A 19,793-nucleotide genomic window follows, 5' to 3' on the forward strand; every position below is an offset into this window, starting at 1 on the left:
TGTGGGCTGGGCCACCCGCCCACCAGGGGGGCTGGGAGAGAAGCTGTTTCCTTGCCTTTTCCAGCTTCTGGAGCTGCATTCTTTGTTTTTTTTTGGCTCCTGCCTCCATCCTCCATCCAGCTGCATTTTGCTTGAGTGGTCACATTGCCTGGTGCTGTAGTCACATCTCCCTCTGCCTTCCTCTTAGAGCAGTGGTTCTCAACCTTCCTAATGCCGCGACCCTTTAATACAGTTCCTCATGTTGTGGTGACCCCCAACCATAAAATTATTTTCGTTGCTACTTCATAACTGTGATTGTGCTACTGTTATGAATCGTAATGCAAATATCTGTGTTTTCCGATGGTCTTAGGCGACCCCTGTGAAAGGGTCGCTCGGCCCCCAAAGGGGTCGCGACCCACAGGTTGAGAACCACTGTCTCAGAAGGAGATTGTGATTACATTTAGGGTCCCACCTGAATAATCCAAGGTAACCTCCCCATCCAAGGTCTCATCTGAGAAAACCCTTTGCCATGCAGGTAACATCACAGGTCCCAGGAAACAACTATCTATGAGGCCATGATTCAAACTACCACAAACAGCCGAAGGTGGGACTCACAGGAGTGCAAACACAGGGCCCCACCTGAGGCCTTTTGAATCAGAATGTGCATTTTCTCAAGGTCAACCTGTGATTCACCTACACACTACCATGTGAGAAGCAGGGTTCTATGGGACCTTATCCAAAGAGTCTCTCATAATGGAGTCCCATGTCAATTGCAAATTGAAGGAGTCTTTTCCTAGGAGCCTCCATCAGGTGGCGGTAGGTGATCAGAGACCAAGCCTTTCCTTAAACACCATCAGTAAGTGCTCAGCTAAATGGCAGTCTAGTCTCTCAAACACTCAAGGAAGCAACAAGCCCAAAGTCCCCGGAGAGCAGAGCTGTTGCTTGTTTCCGGTATTTGCCACAAGGCTTGCCACTGCAACATAATAATTCAATGTTTTAAAAGCGACATAAAAGTAACATGACCGCCAAAACCGGTTTGGCTCAGTGGATAGAGCGTCGGCCTGCGGACTGAAAGGTCCCAGGTTCGATTCCGGTAAAGGGCATGTACCTTGGTTGCGGGCACATCCCCAGTAGGGGGTGTGCAAGAGGCAGCTGATCGATGATTCTCTCTCATCGATGTTTCTAACTCTCTATACCTCTCTCTTCCTCTCTGTAAAAAATCAATAAAATATATTTTTTTTAAAAAAGTAACATAACCACAAGTGGCTCCTCCTGCGAATGTGGGTGTTACTGCCCCGCTGCAGGTTTTCTCGGGCAGGTCAGGAATCGGGGTGGGTAACTTCCTCCGTGTGATCTATGCTATGGTAATTTGTTCCCTTTCTGCCCGTATGTAAATGAGAGGGAAGGGAAAATGCTTTACTGACCCCAAACCCCAATGTTGTACTTCCCCCATATTAAGCAATAAAGGACAGAGTATAGACATTTAAAGATGTTAATTTCACAGAAGGAAAGCAGAAAAGAGCTAGTTAATACTAGACCCCAAAGGAAATTATAAAGGGCTTCTGGTAATCATTGACTGAAACATCTGAATAAAGTTTGCAGGGCGCCCAGCTGGTGTGGCTCAGTGGTTAAGTGTAGGCCCATTCACCAGATCACAGTTCCCTTCCCGGTCAGGGCACATGCCAGGGTTGCGGTTTGATTCCCAGTGGATGTGTTTGTGTGTGTGTGTGTGTGTGTGTGTGTGTGTGTGTGTGTGTGTAGGCGGCAGCCTATCAATGTTTCTTCCTCTCTCTGAAATCAATAAAAAACATGAAAAAAAAATTTTTTTGAAGGGCTAAGGAAGAGATTGTTCAATACTCTAACTGACCACACGGGGGCAGCAGTGCTATGACTTACAAAAATAGCTTCTTTTTTTTTCAGTGTAACCTTTCATGGGTGAGACTGGAAATGATGAAAGTAATGTAGGTTAGGGGGGAAAAAAACGCGTGCACTCAATTTTGCATGATTTCAGGAAGTCAGTACACTAGGTTAAATCCTGTTCAAATACCTAAATTCTTAAAATATGTAAAAAAAATTCATTCTGAGTTACAATATTAGCTGTCGGGCATTACTAAATTTTAGAATACCAGTTCCTTAAACCTAACATCTCCTTTAACAGTGCAAATTCAAATTCCTCCTCTCCCACTTATTTTTAGCATTTTCGTAGACTTTTATTGTTAGTCACCTACAATGTTCTTCCTGTGTATTTTATACCAATATACAAGTATAAAAAATAACCTCAAGGTAAAGCCAAATAAAATTGAACAAAATGCTTTATTTATAGTCAAGCTAATTTTCCTCCAGTGCTGGTATTAGAAAGATTGCTTCTTGTATTTTTAAACCAGATAACCTTGTTTGGTTAGGCAGGCAACAAGACCTTGATTTGAGTCTTAGGCATTTCTGATTTCTTTCATAGGCTGATTTGATAAAAACTCAAATTTCTTAAGTAAATATAAGCCTTTACCTCCTGTGTTTATAAGTTTCCATGTAGAAATGGACTGTGGATGAGAGTCACTAATGCAGAGGTTTTCCACCTTAGCTGCATATTAGAAGCCCTTGGGGACCTTTAAAATAATCCCTCTGCTCAGGGCACAGAGCAGATCAATTGTGCTGGGAAACGCTGGCGGGGAGCTCTGCCAGTGATTGCAGCCATGGCTGAGTCCCACGGAGCCTGATCTCAGAGGTTCAGCAATCTGATTTAATGCCAAGGGTAAGAGTTTTTTGCATAAAAAAGAAAACATCTTCCTAGTTACACAAGCCAAACTTTATAATTTCATTGTTGGACTTGGGATTGAAGTACTTAGCCATAGCCACGCATTCAGCTGATGTGGAAGGTATGTCTCCTAGCAGACAGTGTCCACAGATACTCAGATGTGGTTGCCTCATCTGGGTAATAGGACACCTGGGCAGCAATCGGGAGAAGCTTCGCCCGATGGGCATGAGGCGCTGGCCCTGGAAGATGCCCAGGATCTGACAGGACCACAGGCCTCTCAGGCACCAGTGAGGCAGGAATACAGCACAGGGCAGACGGCACAGCTTGACTAACAGTACGTTCCTTAGAGAAATGCAGCAGAAAGAGGAGCCTTGGGGAGAAAATTTGAGATTTAATTGTAGAAAGTCTTGGAGCATCATGCTGAGGAACTTGGACTCCTGCTGTAGGTGTCATGAACACCTGTGAGCAGGAGAGGCACACGATGGCCTGGGAGTGGAGAAGCCCGGATGTATGTCAGGGTGTGAGATGTGAGGAGCAGGAGTCATGACTGTGAGAGTGGGAAGGTTAGAGAGGGTGGGGCCCCATTAGGAACATAACTCTGATTTGAAATCAGGCACCCTGGAAATGAACACAATGACACAAAGCACACTTCAACCACCCTACTTTTTATTTTATCAGATTGTAAGGAGAAATTTTTCAGAAAATAATAAAAACCTCCATTCAGGGGGATTCCCATTTCAATGCAAATACATTCTTCCAGTTTTAAGAAACATTTAACTCAAATATACTTCCTTCTCTGTCATTTAAACAAATTTTTCTACAGGAAACTGGTTTCCCCATATTTCAGTAACAGGATTTGACAACATATTTATATGTATATATCTCATATATATTAAATTGAAAAAGAGTAAACTTGAAGCACTATTATAAAAGTTAATTTTGAAAAGCATCACAATCTTTGGTTGAAAAATGTCCCTCACGAGAGATTACAAAGGGAAGGAACACTTTATAGAGTAAAATAGTATTTACTCTGGCCCACTCTGATTTCCCAAACATGTCCCTCTCAGGGCAACATTTCTTCAGCCCAATTTTTGCTAACAAAAATAAAAAAAAAAAATAAAAAAAACCCTTTAAGAATCAATGAGCGCGGCAGCCCCTCCTCTCTGCCCACTGGCTCATTGGAAAGAGGCCCTGCCAGGCCTGAGGACTCAGAGGGAGGGATCGGGTCCACCTGAGCATCAAGTGCTACCTGAGCTCCGTGATTTTCTTCCCTGCAGAGGACCAACCACAAACACACACAGTTTGGTTTCCTTTTCTGAAACACGTGGCTTTACGTTTACTCTGCCTCTTAGCAGGCGAGGTGAGACCCACAGGATGAGTAATTCTGATGCAACTTGGGATAGCTGATGGATTTACTCCCTACAAAACTGCCTCCTGCCAGGTGACTTAAGTGAGATAGCCTTTTATTCAAGTCGGGAGAGAAACCCCCTAGGCCAGAATTCAGGGCGTATTCTAGGCCTCTTAAAGAGGGGAATTCTCCCCAGAAAGGCCAGTGTTCACTTTGTACCAAGCTGGCATTCCTGTGAGGAGTGTTAGCGCCCTCTAACTTTTCACAGAAGCAAGCAGCTGAGCCTAAATTGTTATTAGTTCTTAGACTGGTTTGTTGATGTTAGAAAAGGAGAACAAATGCCAGACATTAACTTCATGGCTTCTCTAAATCACCAAGAAGTTAAAATATATTTTGAAAAATAGAAATTTATCTCATCCCCTGTAAAATTACTTTCCAATAATATTCTTAGGTAAGGAGGTCAAACTTACTCAGTTTTCAGTGGTATTGTTTTTAATTTTTAAGGGCTGAAGTAGTATACACATATTTGTACAGACATTTTATAATAAACTATCTACAATACACATAATAGAGTTGTTGAAAGAATGTCTTAAAAGTTGGTATTCACTTTGGAAAAGAACATTGCAAAATCACATTCTTTATAGATGAAATGTCTCATTTTGAACTATACTTCTCTAAATATTCGGATTTTATAAAAAACATCATTGCCCTACTATAATCCTACCGTGGACACTGTGTTGAATTGCACTATAAATGCAAGTTTTCTTTAAGGGAAAACAGCCAGATGTTCATTCCCAAGTTCACACCCATTTCAGAGGGGTCCAAGGATAGAGACTACATTCAAGCAGCATTGAGATGTTAGCATTATGCCTTCACAGTTGCATTCAAGACAGTGAAATAAGCTAGAGAACGACTTTGTAGAGCTTTTCCCCCTTGTAGTTTATTGAGATGTAATTGATATGTGACATTATGTAAGTTTAAGGTGTACAGCATGATTTGATAATATGTCTATTATGAAATGATGAGCAACTTTCAGTTAATATCAACTCACATAGTTACAAAACAAATCTTTTTCCTTGTGATCAGAATTTTTAAGATCTATTCTTTTTTTTAAAAAAATATTTTATTGATTTTTTTACAGAAAGGAAGGGAGTGGGATAGTTAGAAACATTAATGAGAGAGAAACATCGATCAGCTGCCTCTTGCACACCTCCTACTGGGAATGTGCCCACAACCAAGGTACATGCCCTTGACTGGAATCGAACCTGGAACCTTTCAGTCTGCAGGCCGACGCTCTATCCACTGAGCCAAACCGGTTAGGGTAAGATCTATTCTTTTAGGAACTTGCCAATATGCAATAAAGCGTTACTAGTTATAGTCACCATGCTGTACATTACATTCCAATACGTGCTTATAACTAAGTGTGAACCTTTTGACTACTATCTTCATCCAATTCCCTCACCCCACCACCCACCTCTGGCACCCACAAATCTGATTTCTTCTTTGATGAGTTTTTTTTAAAAATAGATTCTACATATAAGGGAGATCATACAGTATTTGTCTCTCCATATATATGACTTATTTCACTTAGCAAAATGTCCTGAAGGCCAATACATGCTGCAAATAGCAGCATTTCCTTTTTTATGACTGAACAGTATTTCACTGTAGATGCAGACATCTCCTTTATCCACTGATGGGTTGACGGACACTTCAGATTGTTTCCTTGCCTTCGTTATTGTAAATAATGCTGCCACAAACAGGGAGGGGCAGGTTATCTCGCCCACAGAGTGCTCTCAGTTAACTCAGATATGTTCCCGTAAGATCATAGGTGGCGCCAGTTCTGATTGTTGAGGGCCCTGCCCTCCATCCTGTTTTGCATAGTAGCCATACGAATTTAAATGTGGGGCTTGACATTTGAAAAGAAAAAGATGCAGTGGTAGAGCTTTTGGAAAGCCAATCAGAGTGTCTGTGGAGTGCTTGACTTATTCTGGTATGTGCTGTAGGCAGCAGTGCCGTCTGTTTCCCTAAAGGCAAGATAAAGAGGTGGCATCAGAGACAAACCCAATTTAAGTACAGAAATTAAATTCAGAAGCCTACTTAGAAAATGGACAATTCAACTGCAGAACCCCCTCTCCTACCCCTGTATTGTATTATTTACTCCATGCAAACAAGAATTAGAGCAGCTGCATATAAAGTACTTGGTAAATATCTCATAAATTGTATTTAGGGCCAATGGGAAAGACTGGGGAGAAACGTGTTCTCCTAATATAGCAGTTTTTACGTCTACCTCTGAGATGAAACTTTTAAAAAGGTGACGATTCCAACAGCGTTCCTGTTCAGTAATGCCTTCTACCCATATTGTCAAGGAAACCACGGGTTCCCATAAGAGATGCTCCTACAGAACTGAAGTTGCCATCACACTATTATTGTAACAGACATCTGCCTAAAAGCTATTATTCTAGCCCAGTGCTGTCCAAAAAATATGAGTCATAGGGGTACTAATTTTAAATTTTCTAGAAGCCACATTAAAAAGGTAAAGGAAACAGGAAAATTAATTTTAATATATATTTACTTGACCCAATACAGTGAAAATATTAACGTTTGCCACGATTTTACATTTTGTGTGCTAACTCGGAAATCTGGTGTGTATTTCATACTTACAGCACATCTTTTGCAGTCCCGATGGGATTATTAACTATTAAATTGGGATGGTTAACTAATAATAACCATTGAATTGGAAAATGCAGCCGTAGTCCCTGCCTCAGTGAAAGGACCACAGAAGACAGACTGTCACAGTTTGCTCCGCACAGCAGGCCCTTCAGGGACGCCCCACCCAGGGCAAGAGCTCCAGGTTGGTTTGCACACGTGAATATTTCTCTTGGTGGGAGGCCACCTCTGTGAACCACCCCTGTCACAGGACTGCCCTCGGGACAGAGCCAGGTCCCGAGGACTGTTGTGGGGAGGGAGGCAATGGGTAGGCCTGTCACTGAATTCTCCAACACCACTTCGTTTTTCTGTTTTAAAGTCAATTCATTTTATTTTCTGTAAACTTCTTTAAAAAGAATTTGAAATATAATTGCAATATGTGAGAAAGATAAAAAGAATTCACAAATGTCTAAAAACACTTGATATAATAACAGTGAAGCTACTTGAAGATGATAAAAATCTGAAACCCAATTACTAATCAGTTATTTTGTATTAACCTTGCCCTTCATTCAATTAATTTCAACTGTTTACAGAGGCCGGGAAGCTCAGGGCAGTCTTAAAAGGACAGTCCTGGTTGGCTTTAGCCTCAAAGGAATCCTGAGACCAGGAAGACAGGCGCGCTGGGAGGCCCAGCAGCCCGTCTAATTGGGATGTGACCCCCCTTTGCCCGGGTTCAAAGACACCACTTTGCTTTTACCAAGCTGCCCTCCCACTGGGCTTTGCAGAATCTGCCCCAAGCTCCTGGCTGTGACCCCGGTAGGGCCTCACATTGCAGGTGTTGGATACACACCTCCCGCTCTCCCTGCTAGGTGGAGACACATTCTGCCACAAACAGGGGACACGTGCAGCTCATGTCATTCAGACAGAAGGTGGAGGGGGTCATAGGGCTTAAGGCAATGCAATTCAAAATGTTTCAAAATCTGATTTTTTAATTGCCTTCTCTTTCATATACTAAAACTATTCTGGTCAAGACAGAGACAAATGCCTTCAGGGAGTCAATATTTGTAAGCTAAAACTGAACACATTCGCAAAATTAAGTAAAGTGTATTTTGATTTCTGTAAAAGGAAAACTTTCCCTCCCTGCACTTAACATGAACAAATTCTATGATTATTTCCCATTGGGCTAAAAAAGTCCTCATTTATGGATGTACAGCTGCTAGAGGGGAGAGGAAGCAGATAGTCTGATAAAAGGACAAGGGAACATTACTCTATTGAGCCCACCTCAAACCAAAGCCTGCCAGTCCACACAACTTTACATTAAAACTGGAATGGCATTAAATCGGTAATTTAGCAAAGGAAACTGGAATCTCAGTATCTCGTTAATGTTTACTGTCATCACATCTTAGCTGAGGTTATTGACATCTACATATTCACTCAACATTTTTCAAAAGAAAGGACATCTGAACAGACACACACAGGAAGCAGATACCTTATGATGATAAAAGCAAACCTTTCTCTCATCTCTTCTTCTCATAGAGAAATAAATTTTACTTCTTTGTGGCTCTCACCAGTTAGGTAGGTGCTGAACAGAGGAAGGGAAAAGGGCTGAATAAAATAGTGGTAACAAATCAAAAGGAAGAGTGGCATAATAATGGGGGTAAAATCAATGACAGGGCAGACTAGAAGGAAAGCTGTCAATTAGCTCCAGACATTATGACTTCTCTGATTCTTAGGAACTGGAAAGAGGAACGTGGTGCCAGAAGCTACTTTAAGTTAGAACCTTACAGATCCTGAAGTGAATGATGCAAACTCCTTCACAGGGTAACACAGTGGAGAGGAGAAACGGCCCTGGGCTCTAGCACCTTAGACTCTGAGGGAACACGCAGTGTACATATTACATGCATGCAGTACTGTCTCAGAAACCCGTTGTATGACAAGCTGCACATCTGCAGATGCATCCTGACTTCTGCACGGAGGAAAGATCTCTGTAAAACTGGTTGGAAGACCTCTCCCATTTTCCTGGGATGGGTCTAAATCTCATAAATGTGCTCTCTCCACTAACTACGAAATCTTCATTTATTAGTTTCCTGTTTACAATATTTGAAGAGTTTGTTGAATGCTCCAGAATTTGAGACCTAACTAGAAAAATGTTCCCGTTCATTTGATCCTTCTGTTGTCTCAGGCCCCTATTCTGCCAACCACCTGCCCTGGCCACTGTACACAGTTAATCCCCCAAACCCTGCGACATTCATGTAAGCAGGCGGCTTAAAAACCACAGTTACTGCATCAGGCATTATTAACCTAATATTAAAAACAGGTTTACGTTATAACAAAGTCATTAAATATCTTTAATGTAAGAAAGCAAAACGATTTAGTCATATTAATTGAAATACATAAATTATGCAGAGAATTCTAATGAACATGGCAAACTCGTACTTATCCTGGGATGATGTAACTGGAATAAAGAAAACCATGCATCAGTGAGAAAAGTATTCACTGCAAACAAGGGAACGTATGAATGTAAACAAGAGGCAGCCGGTTTCCGGAAGCGCACAGTCAAGACACACACAACGGGACGGCAGCAGCAGCGAAGGACAGGCCGAGGGCTGTGCACTCCCAGCCTGGAAAGTGCGGAGAATCACTGAGAACGGAAACTGGACGGAAAAGGAAGTAGCATGTAGATGGGGCCCATTTCTGACCACTTTGGGATCCTATTGTTAGTATTCTTAGACGAGAGCTAAGAAATAGAAAAATGTACCAGAGTACTTACATTTTGTGGCCTTTTTTTTTTTTATCACAATTAAAAAAATTTTTTTAAATATATTTTTGATTTCACAGAGAAAGGGAGATGGAATGATAGAAACATCAATGATGAGAGAGAATCATTGATTGGTTGTCTCCTGCATGCCCCCTAGTGGGGATTGAGCCGGAAACTGGGGCATGTGCCCTGACTGGCATGGAACCATGACCTCCTGATTCATAGGTTGACAATCAACTACTGAGCCAAACTGGCTGGGCTTCACCATAATTTAAATGATGCTTAATGATCTTAAAAGGACTACTTATTCTATTTTGTATTTTGGTTTTTGTTTTGTTGTCTTTATTTAGCCAATAGATGAGGGACAGTTTTCTTTTGATAGTAGTTTCCTTGTACGTAATAATTTTTGGTGACATTACCCCATACAGACTCCCAATCATATGCTTTTTAGAAAATGATACAAGGGCCTCTAATGTATTCTCCTGCCTTCACATACCCTCTACTCCATGTCGCCTTGTACATTCTAGCAGTAATGTCTCCAAAGAAGTCTAAGGTATAGTCAAATCTTACATGTATATGGACATTTTGTTTGTGTTGCTATGCTGTGTCTCATTCTTTTAATTGCATGTTTCACTTCATTTCTTCATTTCAATGCACCTATCATCCCAAATCCCTCTCCTTTTGGCAACCCTCAGCTTACTCCCTGTATCTGTGGGTTTGTGTCTGTTTTGTTTCCTTTATTCATTTGTTTTGTATTTTTAGATTCCACATATAAATGAAATCACATGGTATTTTGACTTGGACATATTTCACTTAGCATAATACCCTCTAGGCCAGGGGTCCTCAAACTACAGCCCGCGGGCCAAGGACATTTATCCGGCCCACTGGGTGTTTTTGCCACCGCTGCCTGTCCTGCTTAGCAGCCGACTTAGCAGTGCGCATAGGAATTTGTTCATAGTTGTTTTTTTTAAATATAGTCCGGCCCTCCAACGGCCTGAGGGACAATGAACTGGCCCCTGTTTAAAAAGTTTGAGGACCCCTGCTCTAGGCCCACCCACATTGTTGCAAATGACAGAATGTCATTCTTTCTATTTTTCTTTATTGCTGAGTAACATTCTATTGTATATATTAACCGTATCTTCTTTATTCATTCATCTATCAATGGACACCTAGGTTGCTTCCATATCTTGGCCACATAAATAATACTGCAATGAACATAAGGCTGCATATATCTTTAAAAATTAGTAATTTTGTTTTCTCTGGACAAACATCCAGAAGTGGAATTGCTGGGTCATATAGTAACTCTATTTTGAATCTTTTGAGGAATGTCCATACTGTTTTCCACAGTGGTTGTGCCAGTTTACAATCCCACCAATATTGCCGGCATCCATATCCTTGCCAGCACTGACTTGATAGCCACTGTAACAGGTGTGAGGTGATTATCTCATTGTGGTTCTAATTTGCATTTCCCTGATGACTACTGTTGAGCATCTTTTCATATGCCTGTTGGCCATCTGTATGTCCTCCTTAGAGTAAGTAATGTCTGCTCAAGCCCCCTGCTCATTTTTAAATTGGGTTGTTTGAAGGTTAAGTTGTATGAGTTCCCTACATATTTTGGATATTAACCCCTTATTGAATATTGGTAAATATTTTCTCCCATTCAGTGGGCTGACTGCTTTCTTGACAATTTCCTTGTGCAAAAATTTCTTATTTACTTAGATGTAGTCCCATTTGTTTACTTTTGCTGTTGTTTCCCTTTCCTGAGACATATCCAAACAGTATTGCTAAGGCTGATGTCAAAGAGTTTACTACTTATGTTTTCTTCTAGGAATTTCAGGGAATCAGATCTTATATTTAAGTCTTTAATCCATTTTGAGCTTATTTTTATATCTGGTATAAGAAACTGGTCCAATTTTACTTTATTGCATGCAACTTTCAAGTTTTTCCAACACCTTCTTTGAAGAGGCGGTTTTTATGCCCAATGTATTGGCTCCTTTGTCATAGATTAACTGACCATATAAGTCAGAATTTCCGGGCTATTTTATTCTATAGTTTAGGTATGTTGTTATGCCAGTACCATAGTGTTTATTATTGCTTTGTAGTCTGGTTTGAAATAAGGAAGTGTGATGCCTCCCACTTTGTTCTTTCTCAAGGTTTCATTTGCTTTCAAGGCCTTTTTTTATAATTACTAAGCATGTATCTTTCTATTTATTTGTATCCTCTTCAATTTCTTTCAGCGTACAGGTTTTTACCTCTTTGGTTCAATTCCAAGGTATTTTATGCTGTCTGATCCTTCTGATTGTTCATTCATGTGTAAGAATGCCATGGATTTCTGTCTATTTGGTATTCTACTTTACTAAATTTTGATTCTATTAATTTTGGTGGATTATTTAGGGTTTTCTATAGATAGTATCATGTCATCTGTAAATTGTGAGTTTTACTTCTTCCTGTCTAATTTGGATGCTTTTAATTTTTTTTCCTTGTCTGACTGCTGTGGCTAGGACTTCCGATACTATGCTGAATATAAGTGAGGATTGCAGATACCCTGTACTTGTTCCTGATTTTAGAGGAAAAGCTTTTAGCTTTTCATCGTTGAATATATTAGCTGTGGGTCTGTCATATGTGGCCTTTATTACATTGAGGTATTTTCCTTCTATACCCACTTGGTTGAGATTTTTAAAAAAAATAAAAGGTTGTTGAATTTTGTCAAATGCTTTATCTGCATTTATTGAGATGATCATTTTGTTAACGTGGTGCATCATGTCACTTAATTTACAAATGTTGAACCATTCTTATATCCCTGAGATAAATCCTTTCAATGTATTATTTAATCCAGTTTGCTAATATTTTGTTGAGAATTTTGCCATCTATGTTCAAGGATATTGGTCTATAATTTTCTTTTTTATAATGTCTTTGTCTAGCTTTGTCTAGATATCAGGGTAATGCTGGCTTTGTAGAATAAGTTTGCAAGTGCTCTTTCCTCTTCAAATTTTTGAAATAGTTTAAGAACAAGTATTACTCATTTTTTAAAAATATAGATATTTTTTAATTGATTTCAGAGAGGAAGGGAGAGGGAAAGAGATAGAAACATCAATGATGACAGAATCATTGATCAGCTGTCTCTTGCACACCCCCTACTGGGAATCAAGTCCACAACCCAGGCATGTGCCATTAACCGGAATCGAGCCCAGGACCCTTTAGTCCACAGGCCAATGCTCTATCCACTGAGCAAAACTGGCTAGGGTGCAGGTATTACTACTTTAAATGTTTAGTAGAATTCACCTGTGAAGCCCTCTGATCCTGCAGTTTTTTAAGAGGTCCACCCCTACCCCCCACCCCATTTCAATTTCATTGCTAGTAACTTATCTGTTTAGATTTTCTGTATCTTCCCGTTCTATCTTGGAAGGTTGTGTGTGTGCTTTTAGAAATGCATCCATTTCTTCCAGACCGTGGCATTTTTTGGCATATATTTTTTCACAATATTCCTTAATTATTCTGTGTATTTCTTTGGTGTCATTTGTAACTTCTTTTTGTTTATGTATGTATTTCAATGGGTTCTCTTTTTTGCTTGATGAATTTAGCTAAAGGTTTGTCAATTTTGATTCAAAGAACCAGCTCTTACATTATTTTCTATTTTTTTCCTATTTCGCTTATTTCTGCTCTGATCTTAATTTCTTTCATTTGCTTACTTTAGGTTTTGTTTGTTCTTTTTTCTAGTTCCTGTAGGTGTACAGTTAGATTATTTGGAATTTTTCTTGTTTCATGATGTAGGCCTGTATAACTATGAACTTCCCACCCAGAACTGCTTTGCTGCATTCCATAAATTTTAGTTATGTCTTCAATTTCATTCTCAAGACAGCTTTTCATTTTCTGTTTAATTTTCCCTTTAATCCATTGATTGTATAGAAGCTGGTATTTATAGTCTCCACACATTTGTATTTTTCCAGTTTTCTTCCTGTGAGTGATTTCTAGTTTTATGCCACTGTGTTTCAAAAAGTTGCTTGACATGATTCAATCTTTTTGAATTTATTGCGCTTTGTTTGCGGGGCATAATATATGATCTATCTTGGAGAGTATTCTATCTGCACTTGAAAAAATGTGTACCCTGCAGTTTTGGATGAAATGTTCTATAAATGTCTATTAACTCGATTGGGTTAATGTGAGACTTAAGGGCATTGTTTCCTTAATAATTTTCTGTCTGGAGGGTCATTTCATTGATGTGAATGCAGAAATTAAAATCCCTTACTATTATTGTATTACTGTGAATTTCTCCCTTTGAAGACAGTTAATATTTGCTTTATATGTTTAGGCACTCCTATATCGGGAACTCTCTGTACATACTAGACCTGGAAGTCTGTTTCCTTTCCCATGTTAGGAATGTTTCCAGCTATTACTTGTTCAAATAAAGTTTCTGTACCATTCCCCCTTTTTTTTTCTTCTGAGATCCTTATAATGCAAATGTTAGTACATTTGATGTTGTCCTAGAGATCCCTTAAGCTATCCTCATTTTAAAAAATATTTTTCTTTTTGCTGTTCTTATTGGTTGATTTCTACCAGTCTGTCTTACAGGTCACTGATTCTTCTGTTTCAGCTAAACTGCTGTTGATCCCTTCATTTATTTTTTGTTTCAGTGGTTGCATTCTTCAGCATACTTTCTCTTTGTTGGAAGTTCTCCCTAAGTTCCTCTACTCTTAAGTTTGATAAGCATCCTTATTACTGTCTCTTTAAATTTTTTATCAGGCAAAATACTTCTCTCCATTTCATTAGAATTTTTTCTGAGACTTTTTGTTTCTTCATTTGAGAGGTATTCTTTTGTTTTCATTGTGTCATTTCCTATGTTCGTTAATATCAATTAGACAAAATAGCTTTCTCTCTGTCTTTACAAAGTGGCCTGTGTAGAAGTGACCTCTGTGTAGGCTGTGTGTCAGGGGGTTGTTGGCAGGGTACTTGGAATCATGCAGATGCCTAGAGTGCCTGAGGCATGGGCCTACGGAGATGGAGGGGCTCCAGGTGGGGAGGGCAGGTGTGTGCCCTAGTGATCCTGTTTCCGCCCTTTGGTTCAGATAATTCTGAAAATGAGATGCAGCAAACTTGCAAGTAGGCCCAAGCACCTAGACAGAACTCCCGCCCACTCTTTCAAGGTGTAAAAGATATACAATGGTGCTCACTGGCAACTCCAATCTCAGAGATTCCCATACTGCTCTTGCAGCTCATCTTCTCTACTAGCTCTCCCTCCCTTTTGTTACATAAAAAATGGTCTTGTGTAGAAGCAAATAGAAGTGAGTAGCTTGTAAGTGCTGAGTAGTGTTGGCAGGCTAGTTGGAGCCAGGCAGGCACATAGGGCTCTAGACTATCAGGATGGAAGAGCTCTGGTCAGGGATACCTTGTTCATACTGCTTACTCCTTTTATTTGGACCCAAAATGGGCTACAGGGAGCATGGTTGAGAACACACTGCAGCCATCTTGCTGGTTGGCCAAAGCACCCAGAGAGAGCTCCCACTCGCCTTATCGAGGTGGAGGGCGATGTATACAATGGAGCTTACCTGCACCTCCTCTCTCAAAGATTCCCTGCAGATTCGGGAGAGCCCCTGTGGTTTCCCATTTCTCTACTTGGTCTCCTCCTCTCGTTTGTTCTATGAGCTCTCAGGTGCCTATTAGAAGTTGTTGCTCTCTATATAGGTGCATATTTTGATGTGCTCGTAGGAAGAGCAGAGTTCAGTGTCCACCTATGCCACATAGTAAGTCCGTAGAAGGGCAATTGTGTTCCTAAATCATCATAAATACAAGTTTACATCAAATCCATTTTGTGCCAAGTTTAAATAGCAATTTGGGATTATCTGTGCCTGGTGTCCTGCTTCCAGAGTTACCCCTAAAATACAGTTCTGAAAAGGGGTTTCTAAGTCAACCACAACCAGTTTGCAGGAAGGGGAAAACACAAAGACTATGATCATTAAACAGCGCTAAGAATATGATATGAAATCTGTAATTTTAAGAAGGCAAGGCAAAACTAAGTATTATACCAAGTACCTTTAAGAAATCTTTAGGAGTCTTTAAAAATCTAATTATCTTAAGCAAGAGAAAAATTTGCCTATAGACCTCATTGTATTTCCTCAAATTGGAAGTATATTGGCACATCAATAATAGTCTTCACCGTGGTTACTCAAACTGTAGTCCAGGCCCAGTAGCATCATCACGTAGGGCTCATCAGAAATGGAATCTCAGATCAGTTATGGTACTGAACATTGAATCCGGGGCTATAGTGCTCAGACACTTCTTCAGCTTTAATTGATAGTGTTTGATTCAAACTTGTTTAAGAATCTTTAAGTATTATGATGTAGTGACGTTTTAAACAAAGAAGAAAAGTGAGGGACACAATGCTATATTGCTTTCGAAATTATTTCTACATGAACATTGTAAAAGTACTTCCTACTCAGGCTGATGTGTATGGGTAATTTAAAAAACACTACTGATACTACTGAAAGGGAAACAGCATGTGTTCTACAAATATAAGATTGAAGATTCAAATGAAGGCACTGCAAGTACTTAAACCCAATAATATAAAGGAAGTTTGAGCTCTTTATGAGTGTAGAACATACTTTTACTACATAGTCTAAACCCAATGATTAATGTAAGAAAATATATCATAAAATCAGGAATACTAAAAGTCTGAAAATTATTGGTTTGAGCATCCTTCTGTACACTAAAAGATTGTGGGTTTGATTCCCAGTATGGGCACATATGAGAGGCAAATGATCAATGTTTTTCTCTCTCTCTAAAAATCAATAAACATACCCTCAGGTGAGGAATAAAAAAAAGTATTGTTTGATTTCAAAGTAATTGGGAAGAATGAATAATTAAAAATCAAATTTCAAAGTACCTAATCTTGGTCTGTGCTCCAGAATTTATTCTCTTTCATTAAATTATAAATTATTTCATTAGAAATTAAGTTATTTCATTAGAAATTAAGTTATTTCATTAGAAATTAAGTTTAATGTTTAAAAACCCTGTGACCTTAGGATTTATACATTTTTATTTCCTAAGTTTCCCATCTTTTTTCATTTTTTATAAATAAAAAGACAGATGTAAAGTTAATGAGGTGCCTTATAAATCTTACCCCTCTCAGCAAGTTTAACCCCATCAGTTTTTCTGCAACCTAGTAAATTAAGAGAACATAAGAGGGAAATCAAATAGTGTTGCTTTTAATTCCTAAGTTTAACTTGTATAAATAATAACTCTAAATAAAATTGAATATTTGATTGATGGCATCTATATAGCTTCTTACAACTACTTAATAAAAACAAATGGATTGTTTCATAAAAAAGTTCCAGTGAATATACCTGTCAAAATTTCCACAGTGAACAATTTTAAATTTAATCCTGGCCACCAGCCTAATTTGGAATGTAGGGCTTATCTACAGTAGGGAAGGTCCCATCATGGTCCATGATTCGTTGCAGAACTGAAACCCCAAATCACACAGAAATTTTTCTCAAAGACATATAGCTGAAGCAGCTCTACACAGATTTCTCTTGTTACAATGATAGTAAAAGTCGCTGTAAATATTTTTAGTAAAGAAATGCAATTCTGATGGCACAGTCATGTAGGCACATTGAAAAAAAAGCATGCAATAAGAGTGTAAACACAAGCTGCACAAAAGTACATCAAGAGTGAGAGGCACCAATATGTTCAAGAAACGTGCGTTACGTTACCCTTTCCTCTTCTTGTGACAGTACACAAAGCAGCCAACAATGAGTCCCAAGAAAACACCTACAATAAACCAGAGAACAAATGTAATTGAAAACTAATCACCAAGATTCAAAACCTAGCAGAAGAAATTAATATTCAGTGGGCAGAAAATGCTATTTTATTTAAGCACATTGCCCTGGCCATTCATTTGTTCCATCTGGACTCTTCACTGTCTAAGTGCAAATCTCTGGAATTATTTAGTCCTCAGTAAGCCAGAGAAGAGTCCTTTCCTAATTTACAAAGATACCCAAAGCATATTTGGGATGCAAACTCATATGACTAATCATCTTGAAAAAACATGTATTATTTAGGATTTGTGGCTAAGTGGACATATAGAATACAAATGAATATATAATCAGCAACACAAGGCAGTATCTATATTATAAAAAGCCAGTAACTGGAACGCCGTAACCAGAAGGTGCATTGATGGGTCTCGCGGCGCAGCGGGTCTCTAGTATCATATAAAAGGTGAGGTGTTTCTGACTGATTTACTTAATTTCAAGCTATAAAAACTGTAGAAATTAAAAAACTGTTACACAAATAATGCTCTTCACATTAATACTTTGATTTAAGAGGGATCCAAGCTGGGACACTTACCAACAGCAAGAACAATCGCAACAATGACTCCAGCACCTGGGAAAAATAAAACCAGTTTGAAGATAACTGAGCACATGTGGGTCTCCAGGTGGCAATTACATTTTAGTTAATCAAATCATCTATAAACTACAGCAAAAAAGAAAGTTTTATCAGTTTAGTGTGACCGTGCATCCAGCTCATTTGATCACCGAGCCCTTCTAATCAGATTCCAGGCTTAGGGCCCAATACTGTTTTGTGCTGTAGCTACCACACTAGGTTATTAGTAAATATTTATTAGAACAATTAGAATTCACTAGATTAGTGGGAAAATCATTTTAAAAATGTTTTATTCCATCTTAGTTGATATAGTTCAGTATTCAGTCTATCATTTCTTATGACTTTATTACAAACATATTTTTTCACCAACAGTGGTGGGTCTGTGGAATAAGTCATAATAAAGTTCTACTAATTTATTACAGAAATGTAGTATGTTGAATCTTCACAAATAATACATTATCTTATAATCAATCCTTCCTCATGCACGCCCACTTTCAAATTAAGACATAACAAGGAGATTCTAAGAATGCAAAAGAAACACCAGGGCACATGGATAAAATTATGCTTAGAAACTTAAACAATTATTTTTGACTATCAAGAGAGCAATAAATAATTATACAAAATCTTAATTATATCTTAATTAAATTTCTATGAGTCAAAGCATACAATGTCTTTTTTTACCTCTACACTTTTTACTTCATTAAAAAAAATTGTCTAGTGTTTAATGAATGAAGGTGGCTTTGGATTTACTGGCACAGTGACAGTTTGACCAGCCTAAGATGCATTTTATAAAAAGACGAGCCTTACTAAACTAGTCTAATGTAAAGAAAAGTAATACACATTTTTCTTCATTTATTCATCAAAAATCCTTATACTTCATTTAAATGACACAACTATAATGATCATTTTCTTGAACATATATTGTGTGAACTATGTGAGTCTACATAAAGTGTGATACACTAGCTTTGTTATGAAAAAAAAAAAAATTAACCCAACTTACAGTACGTTAAGGCTTGTGTATACAAGGTATGAATAGAAAGAAAACTTACCAATTGCCATCACAAAATGACACTCACATGGAAAGAAAGTTATAGCCTACAAATTTTAACCTATAAATAAATATAGCATTTGAGAAAGTTACCTCACCTCACAAGGAATCTTTTAAAAACTGTATTAATTACATGTATCTACACATACTACTGTTTAGATTTGTCATGGTATCTACACTATTACTAGTAAAATTACCAAATGTTAATTCTCACACATTAGTGATAGATTATACCTTCTCAAACTACAGATAATTGAAATATATTTCCATATAGGACTTTAAAATCCCATACTGCAGAGCATTACTAACTAAAATAATACCTAATGTTTTAGATGGTGTTTCATCAGGAGGGGGACGTCCTAGAAAAAAGAAAAAAAGGAAATAAGTAAAAAGAGAAAGAAGACAATAACAAAGTTTAAGACCTCTAAATTATAAGAATTTTTACCTTTGAGAATAAAAACTCTTACAATTTTATTTTCTTCACATAAATTATATTAGTGTCTTTTCCAAATATCATAAAATATAAATTTATATTCAATGTCATCAGAATTCTTCTTCCTGTCCAGTAACATTTCCTATGATAATATTCTATGATACAGTAATTAAATTTATCATTAGATTAACATCAAAATTAGCCTATGGATTGATGTGATTCTACATAAAATTAAAAGACATAGGGCCTGGCTGGCATGGCGCAGTGATTGAGCTTTGACCTATGCACCAGGAGGTGGTCATGATTCCATTCCCAGTCATGGAATATGCCCGGGTTGTGGGCTCGAACCCGAGTGTGGCGTGCAGGAGGCAGCCAATCAAGAATTCTATCACATCATTGATGTTTCTATCTCTCTCTCATCCTTTCTAAAATAAATTAAAAACAAACAAACAA

General features: G+C 38.4%; 1 protein-coding gene across 7 annotated transcripts in view; it reads right to left on the reverse strand.

The window, feature by feature from the left end:
- Positions 1–3,380: 3,380 nt before the first annotated feature.
- CD46 (CD46 molecule) overlaps positions 3,381–19,793 on the reverse strand; it is a 46,509-nt gene continuing 30,096 nt past the window's right edge. For 4 of the 7 annotated variants that reach the window (XM_079761153.1, XM_079761152.1, XM_079761150.1 and 1 more), the window contains 4 exons: positions 19,228–19,266; positions 17,824–17,859; positions 17,190–17,247; positions 3,381–6,103 (listed from right to left, as the gene is read on the reverse strand). In XM_079761153.1, the coding sequence (XP_079617279.1) occupies positions 6,037–6,103; positions 17,190–17,247; positions 17,824–17,859; positions 19,228–19,266 (200 nt within the window). In that variant the 3' untranslated portion in view covers positions 3,381–6,036. Of the gene's footprint in view, positions 6,104–8,214; positions 8,308–16,597; positions 16,637–17,189; positions 17,248–17,823; positions 17,860–19,227; positions 19,267–19,793 lie in introns of all 7 variants that reach the window. The other 3 variants (XM_079761149.1, XM_079761148.1, XM_079761151.1) reach the window with 3 other exon arrangements.

Source organism: Cnephaeus nilssonii (assembly GCF_951640355.1).
Source record: "Cnephaeus nilssonii genome assembly, chromosome: 21".
Taxonomy (NCBI): Eukaryota; Metazoa; Chordata; class Mammalia; order Chiroptera; family Vespertilionidae; genus Cnephaeus; species Cnephaeus nilssonii.